General features: G+C 44.2%; 1 protein-coding gene across 1 annotated transcript; it reads right to left on the bottom strand.

Annotated features, from left to right (window-relative positions):
• Nucleotides 1-202: 202 nt before the first annotated feature.
• uba52 (ubiquitin A-52 residue ribosomal protein fusion product 1) lies at nucleotides 203-2521 on the bottom strand. The gene is made up of 5 exons (XM_076279190.1): nucleotides 2436-2521; nucleotides 1735-1848; nucleotides 1544-1630; nucleotides 1068-1170; nucleotides 203-377 (listed from the first exon to the last, which is right to left on the bottom strand). The coding sequence occupies exons 2-5, from the start codon at nucleotides 1835-1837 to the stop codon at nucleotides 284-286; spliced, it is 387 nt and encodes a 128-aa protein (XP_076135305.1). The 5' UTR covers nucleotides 1838-1848; nucleotides 2436-2521; the 3' UTR covers nucleotides 203-283.
• Nucleotides 2522-8894: the final 6373 nt, after the last annotated feature.

Here is an 8894-nt window from a genome sequence, read left to right as displayed (position 1 = left end):
CACAAATAGAATCCAATTGTGTGGACACACTGGGTAACCCACACCTCCCTGTCTGAGGTGATGCCATTATGACAAAAACCCTCCCAGTCTTTCCACCCCTAACAAATCAAATCTTGTTCTGACAACTGAGCTCTAGTGGATTTCATCTTTGGTGCAAACCAATCCAAGGAGAGCAGAGGGCAGAGAGAACACAGATTCCCAGTTTCTTTTTCTTTTAACATTTATTTAACCCAGAAATGCAAAATGTGATCTCAGGCCAAAGGGACAGCGTGGCGCGGCGCGTCTACTTCAGCTTCTTCTTGGGGCGCAGGTTGTTGGTGTGGCCACACTTCTTCTTGCGGCAGTTGACGGCACGGGGGTGGAGACGGGCGTAGCACCTGCGGCACAAGCGGAACCAAGGTCAGTAAAGTTCTGAAGGCTACACCAGCGGAACCAAGGTCAGTAAAGTTCTGAAGGCTACACCAGCGGAACCAAGGTCAGTAAAGTTCTGATGGCTACACCAGCGGAACCAAGGTCAGTAAAGTTCTGAAGGCTACACCAGCGGAACCAAGGTCAGTAAAGTTCTGAAGGCTACGCCAATGAGATGGGGTCTCAGCTGGATCACCACCGACCTGCAGAACCTGGCAGGCTTCCAAAGCCGTTGCCCTAGTAACAGGCTAGTAAAGCTGGAACCTTGAGGCACATCACCACTCCGACTCCATCTGAACAGGATTTATTCCGCCCACTCAGTCCTACATCCCACCTCTGCCTCGCAGAACAGCTCCTAATATCCTTACATTCATATGGAGCACGATGCAACTAGGGCGGAATTATTTTGCCATCAATACTTAACATATTTATTCTACAGGTTATGTTTTTTTTCTTTCTTCTGGCAAATGGATTTGTGACTCTTGACAGATTGATCATATTTTGAATTAGGTTAATGGAATGTTATTTTCCATCCCAAGAAAGGCAGAATGAAGTATTAATGCATATTTTTTTCAGAATGCCATGGAGATGCTAGCAGATACCAACTCTTTCAAGTAGCAATGACATGCATGACTTTCATGAGGAGCTGTGGCACTCACTTGCGGCAGATCATCTTGTCACAGTTGTACTTCTGAGCCAGCATCCTCAAAGAAGGCTCAATGATGCCTCCTCGCAGACGAAGCACAAGATGCAGGGTAGACTCTGAGGGGCAACAACACACAAACAGCACCTGCATGAGCCAAGCGTGCTCCTTACATTCACCCAATAGTCTAAAGCCTCGGACTTAAGACTATCCATGTCCATACAAAACTAGCTTTAAATGTTTACAATTCCTAAAGAAATAAATACATAATCTATTATCGTAATAAATACCCAGGTTTTCCCAAATACTGACTAATTCCCAACAGCAACAATCTAAAACCTGACTTTATGACACTAATGAGCACAACCACTCAGTTCTAGACCGAGGTAGGTGGAATATTAAATATAAACACTTCCCACAACTACTCACACAAATCTAATAAATACTGATTTGTTCAATCATCCAGTACTTCAGCAGTAAATACATAATAACCTTTCTGAATGTTGTAATCGGACAGTGTGCGGCCATCCTCAAGCTGCTTGCCAGCGAAGATCAGACGCTGTTGGTCAGGAGGGATACCTGCAGAGAACAACTTTCATTACCATGACCACTATTAAATGTATGGGTGAAGATACGTTTAGAAGACTACTACATTAATACAGATAAACAACTGAATGCCTTACCTTCCTTGTCCTGAATTTTTGCCTTAACATTTTCGATGGTATCGCTGGGTTCGACCTCAAGGGTGATGGTCTTCCCTGTTAACGTTTTCACAAAGATCTGCATCTTTGCAAGCTCTACAACAGAAGTGACATAATATAAATAATTGAGTATCGGTGGGCATTCGTATATCTTATGACTAGAGATTCATTGAGCTAATATTCACTGGGCAACTTAAAGGCATGTCAGGCAGTGCGAACTACTTCTAAGCATGGTGACTAACGCTACGTGTTAGCTTCAGTTAGCGAGTAAGGTAACGTAACGTTATGCTTATACGGCGGGGTTAGAAAAACAATCAAAGTCGCTAACGCAGATCGGGGCACATGTCACCAATCATTACACAGAAATGCACACAACACGACAAAATATTGTTAGCTGTTAAATCTCGAACGTGTCTGAGTTATTATCAGACTCCACATGGTTAGCGAACTAGCCATCTACCATACCACTTAGCCATTACCAGGAGGCCTTTGCCACATGCTCTGTACGATACGTTATACTATTCTACATCTTTCTACGCCACAGACTCGATTTTCGGTATTGAATCCATTATTCAGTTGACTCAAAGTAAATCGTGATGCGACAAAGTGAAGAATGAAAGAGCCATTTTCGCCAGGAAAGACTATTTTAACCAAAATACAATGGACACGAAAAGAGTACCCACCCGGCGGTAAGCTTTGCCTGAACGAAAAGAGGCCGTCTAAACCGGAAGCGCGTATATTTACATCACATCCTCCCCTAAATCCTGCCTCACTGAAAGAAAATAATTATGTCCTCCACAACATAGACATAACAGATTATAGACTATTATGTCCTCCACAAAGTTGCCCGCTGCACAATGACGCCAACTGTTTGTAAACCATACATCCAACATACCAATATGAGGTGTTTCAGAGTTTACAGGTAATATAAATTCACGCTCAGCTGATGATGTTTGTGACTTTACCGCCATCTATCTGTAGCATTGAGGAATAACATGTGAGGAAGAGTTTTATAGTAATTAATGTATTTTTAATTAACTAGAGCACTTATCTCATGTTTACCAAGCCCTGATTAACAGTTTGCTTGAATTTGCTTGTAATTATTATTACAATATTATGTAATTATTATAATAGCTTAAAATGCCAGGACAGGGCAAGAGGTAAATTATGCATTGTTGATAAATAATTCATTAGTCTACTTAGCAACAGAGAATGCAACATATGGGCTCAGCCACAACTTGAGAGGAAGAACGGTAATATTTATTTTCAGTTTTCACTCATTGAAGCGTTGCACTCACCGCATTTGGTAAATGTTATAACTCATGTTAAATGTTGTAAATCCTGCAAATGTGATACATAATTTTATAACAGTCTGAGTAGCTACATTCTATTGTTTTACCAACTTATTTTAAACCAGCTGAGTAGCTACATTCTATTGTTTTACCAACCTATTTTATAACAGTCTGAGTAGCTAAATTCTATTGTTTTACCAACCAATTCTTGACTACTTTGGCTGACTTGCTGACTGGCTATGTCCTATATTGTTATGTATTGTCCGTCTTGTGTACAGGGGACTTGTGCTCCATCCTGATTCCTGTAGCCTAAATGGGATAGTGGGCTACCTGGTCTGTCTCTGTTAGGAAAGAAGGAACACCTGTTTAAACCCCTGATCAGAGGTGTTCCTATTTTGATAACACAGGCTACCTAAAAGCAAATAAGATAGGGAAGAAAAGTGTTCCATTCATGTTCATAGAAACACTATAAATTGCTGGATATAAGCTTTCTTGTATATAGGCCTAGTCACCTAGTCGCCTAGTCAAATCAAGCAGATATAAGGTTACAGGTTATGTAGCCCTAAATAGATGAATAGATATATAGATTAATTAAATAGATTCTTGAATTTCCCCTTGGGGATCAATAAAGTATCTATCTATCTATATATCTATCTATCTAGATAGATAGATAAGTATTCCAAAGGTTTTTTATTCAGCGTTCTGAGATTTGTCAGTCAGAGTTGGTGTTTATGTGGAAGTTTTCGCCACATGCTTTCATTAGAGTAAGAGAAAGCCCAACCGTGGCCTATATTATTATTATTATTATTATTATTATTAAAGCTTATTATAACCATGGCCTATTTGGGCAAAGTGGCAAGTGCAAAAGAGAGAGAAAAAATGAAAAACCCTGATGAGGTGTGAGGTTGATCAGCTTAGATATGAGGTAGACACACACGCATACACACACACAAACACACACACACGCACATAAACACACACCCACACACGCATACACACACACAAACGCACATAAACACACACCCACACATGCATACACATGCACATAAACACACACCCACACACGCACATAAACACACACACACACACACACAGACAAACACAAACACACCATTACCCCCCCCCCACACACACACACACACACACTCACAAGGGAGCACACACACACACACACACACACACACACACACACTCTCACAAGGGAGCACACACACACACACACACACACACTCACAAGGGAGCACACACACACACACACACACACACACACACTCTCACAAGGGAGCACACACACACACACACACACACACTCACAAGGGAGCACACACACACACACACACACACACACACACACACACTCACAAGGGAGCACACACACACACACACACACACACAGAAACACATAAAAGCACACACATACACAACAATAAACACACATGTGCACACACTCATTTACATACAAAAGTTGCAAGAGTAGGGGATGGAGTAGGAGATGGAGACAAATTGATAAAATGTGATTTATTTTTGCGAAGAGAATCAGGACTGAGCGGCGGTCATATTTTGTACCGCTATGCAGTACATCTAGTTAGGCTTATATCTGTCATGTAAGTATGACGAGTATTAGTGGAGAATGACGTTCTTAAGAATGTTTTTCAGTCGAGCTCATGCACAATAATACCATCATGTGTCCTGTAGTTACAATGTGAACCCTGGAGCACAATAATACCATTGCGCTGTGTTCTGTGCTGTTAGTTGCAAATGAAAGGCCAAACGCCATTATGATTTTAGCACACAGTTGTATGGAAGATTGCATTTAGACAGATGACATCACTTCAACTGTGACATCACATAAATTCTATTCCATAATTCAGAATGGATGGACATGACTGTGCTGCAGGGAAATCAGTTGATCTAAATGTGAAATCAGCAGGTAAAGAAGTTTAAAGTGACCACAGGCTGAGGCCATTACCGGAAATGACTGCCATCTCAGGCTCACTGATTCCAGCTCAGCTGACATGGAAAGACTTCCTGAAGTCCTCCAGCACCCTAGTGGTGAGAGACAACAGTGGCGTCAGCCCTGACCAGATCTATCTCACCACCTTCCAGAGGGACTTTAGGACGTCTGGCCAGCTCCCCAAATGCGACACCCTTCCTCGGCCGACACCGGCCCAGATGGGGCACACTGACCAGCGCATCCTGGAGCGCGGCACGGCGTCTCTCTGCTCCTACACACGGCCGCAGCTCCAGAGCATCCACCGCATCCCAGCCTGGGCCAAGCTGGGCACTAACCTGCGGATGCACGCAGACCAGCGCCAGGTCACGCTCCGCAGCACCCAGGCCGAGGGCTACCGGCCGCCCCACTCCCACTCCGCCGCCCGGCTCATACGCCCCACGGCCGCCGTCCAGCTGAGTTCCCATGACGACAGGCTGCCCGAGACCACCCACAGGGAGACCTTCCCCGCCCACACAGCGCAGCCTGTGGTCAGAGCTCCAGTCAGGCACCTCGGTCAGTGCTCAAGTTTTACAGAGGACATCTCTAAACCATCTCTAGGGTGCCTTCAGCCCCCCCAAATTAGGCCTAACGACGTCCCTGGAGTAGCCATAGAGGACATCTCTAAACCCAGAGTAGCCATAGACATCTCTAAACCCAGAGTAACCATAGACATCTCTAAACCCAGAGTAGCCATAGACATATAGCCATAGACATCTCTAAACCCAGAGTAGCCATAGACATATCTAAGAAGCCATAGACATCTCTAAACCCAGAGTAGCTGTAGCCTAACACAGTGTTTTTCAACCTTTTTTGAGCCAAGGTATATTTAGATATACTGCATTGTCCATCGAGTTCTATTAAGTGGCATAGGCTACGTGAGTGCAGCCGTCACATTGTTGGGGGCAAACACCTCACTCTCTACCTAGTGCCACCCACTGACATGAAAGAGTATTTATTTACTTAGCAAGTCCCTGCATTGCAGGCACAGATGCTCGACAATGGCATAGCCTACTATTTGCAACAACTAAATAACAAATGTTTTTGGAACGATTAAGTGAAATTGGACAATTTCCCACGACACACCTGATGATCTCTCACAGCTCACCGGTGTGCCACAGAACAGCGGTTAAAAATCACCGGCCTAACATGACTTTATTCATGTTCTGTGGCCTAACATGGCTTTATTCATGTTCTGTGGGCTAACATGGCTTTATTCATGTTCTGTGGCCTAACATGGCTTTATTCATGTTCAGTGGTTAAAAATCACCGGCCTAACATGACCTTATTCATGTTCAGTGGCCTAACATGATTTTATTCATGTTCATGTTACAGTTCTGTAAACTGTAGTATAGAGATGAATGAATGGTTATTAGATAATGCTGAATAATGCTGATACTAGAGAATGAATGGTTATTAAATCATGCTGAATAATACTGATACTAGAGAATGAATGGTTATTAAATCATGCTGATACTAGAGATGAATGAATTGTTATTACTGCTGAATAATGCTGTCTGTGTGCTGATTTTGAATTTCCCCTTGGGGATTAATAAAGTATCTATCTATCTATCTTGATCAGGAGGAGAGAGGACTATCCGAGGAGATCAAAGCAGGATGAGCTTCACCACCCACCACAGGGAGGCCTTCCAGGGCAGATGGTGCCCTCCCCCTGCTCTGATGGAGAAGGTACGCTAACTACGCTAACTATCAAACACCCTCCCCCTGCTCTGATGGAGAAGGTACGCTAACTACGCTAACTACGTTAACTACGCTAACTATCAAACACCCTCCCCCTGCTCTAATGGAGAAGGTGCGCTAACTATGCTAACTACACTAACTATCAAACACTCTCCCCCTGCTCTGATGGAGAAGGTACGGTAACTACGCTAACTACCAAACACCCTCCCCCTGCTCTGATGGAGAAGGTACGCCAACTACGTTAACTACGCTAACTATCAAACACCCTCCCCCTGCTCTGATGGAGAAGGTACGCTAACTACGTTAACTACGCTAACTATCAAACACCCTCCCCCTGCTCTGATGGAGAAGGTACGCTAACTACGCTAACTATCAAACACCCTCCCCCTGCTCTGATGGAGAAGGTACGCTAACTACGCTAACTACGCTAACTATCAAACACCCTCCCCCTGCTGTGATGGAGAAGGTACGCTAACTACGCTAACTATCAAACACACTCCCCCTGCTCTGATAGAGAAGGTACGCTAACTATGCTAACTATCAAACACCCTCCCCCTGCTCTGATGGAGAAGGTACGCTAACTATGCTAACTACGCTAACTATTAAATACCCTCCCCCTGCTCTGATGGAGAAGGTACGCTAACTATGCTAACTACGCTAACTATCAAACACCCTCACCCTGCTCTGATGGAGAAGGTACGTTAACTATGCTAACTACGCTAACTATCAAACACCCTCCCCCTGCTCTGATGGAGAAGGTACGCTAACTACACTAACTACGCTAACTACGCTAACTATCAAACACCCTCCCCCAGCTCTGATGGAGAAGGTACGCTAACTACGCTAACTATCAAACACCCTCCCCCTGCTCTGATGGAGAAGGTACGTTAACTACGCTAACTATCAAACACCTTCCCCCTGCTCTGATGGAGAAGGTACGTTAACTACGTTAACTACGCTAACTATCAAACACCCTCCCTCTGCTCTGATGGAGAAGGTACGTTAACTACGCTAACTATTAAACACCCTCCCCCTGCTCTGATGGAGAAGGTACGCTAACTATCAAACACCCTCCCCCTGCTCTGATGGAGAAGGTACGCTAACTACGCTAACTATCAAACATCCTCCCCCTGCTCTGATGGAGAAGGTACGCTAACTACCTAGTCAAAACTGAATTACAGATATCTCTATCTGACGTTTCGACTAGTCACAATTACGTTACAGATATCTTAAATGACAATTCCAACTATCCAAAATGTAATTGCGACTAGTCAGAAAGACGTTGTTGATATCTACAATATTAATTCCGGATAGTCAAACTTAGCGGGTAAATGTTAAAATGGCTTGCCATACCCGTGCGCTGAAAGACACTCTAACTGTCATGGAGCTGATTGGAGTCTGGTGTGCTGTCGTCCTCGTGCTCAGCAGTCCCGATCGTCTCTGGTGATGGGTGACCCTGAGAGGCTGGTGGAGAGGGAGACTACGCAGGCCGGCTCCTTCAGGCCCCCCGAGGCCCAGAGGTATGTGAACCGCACGTATAGACTTTCATATCACACACACACACACACACGGGTCAGGAGGGGTCTGTGGCCTGGTTTTCCTTGACTGCCTGTGTGTGTGTGTATGTGTGTGTGTGTGTGTGTTTGCAGGGTGCGATTTGTAGGGGGGGATGGTGAGGATTTCCCCACCTCTGGTTTTCCTATCCCTACCTCTGCTAAATTATTTTTATCGTCGGGGGGGACAACATTTATTCCCCTCTGCCCCTCATATTGATTAATGCTACTTCATATAAGTAAAGCGCTGCAACGTGAGAACAGTCTAGTAGGCTAGCCTACATAATAATCTGACATCAGAAACGCACCGTCACCGTCACCGTCAGCACTGATGCTGCTGACACAGTGGCTGCGTGATAACTTAATTTGGCCTTGATCGTGCAGGACATTTCAGAATGTCAAGTGTGTAATCAATCATAAATGGCTAGGTTCAATGGAAAAGTTAGCTGGACAAATGAAAGAAAACGAGAAGGATTCAGTAAAGCATAATAATGTTTTAGAACCTTCAAAATTAGAAAACTGATGCAACTGAGATGGAGGACAACTGCACATAGAGGAGAACGAAGGCCTATTGTCCGAAGGAACTTACATTAAATGATGAGATAT

Source organism: Alosa pseudoharengus, unplaced genomic scaffold, assembly GCF_046254945.1.
Source record: "Alosa pseudoharengus isolate Yale_2024_CS ecotype anadromous, Long Island Sound unplaced genomic scaffold, YU_APseudo_1.1 YU_APseudo_1.1_scf_11, whole genome shotgun sequence".
NCBI lineage: Eukaryota > Metazoa > Chordata > Actinopteri > Clupeiformes > Clupeidae > Alosa > Alosa pseudoharengus.
Note: the sequence above shows the minus strand (reverse complement) of the source record. Positions and strands in the feature narration are given on the sequence as shown.

Coding starts and splice junctions, on each gene's coding strand:
- uba52 (XM_076279190.1), bottom strand. CDS start 1,837: ATGCAGATCTTTGTGAAAACGTTAACAGGGAAGACCATCACCCTTGAG. Junction 1,631..1,734: donor AAAAATTCAGGACAAGGAAG/GTAAGGCATTCA, acceptor TGTTCTCTGCAG/GTATCCCTCCTGACCAACAG. Junction 1,171..1,543: donor CGATTACAACATTCAGAAAG/GTTATTATGTAT, acceptor GTTGCCCCTCAG/AGTCTACCCTGCATCTTGTG.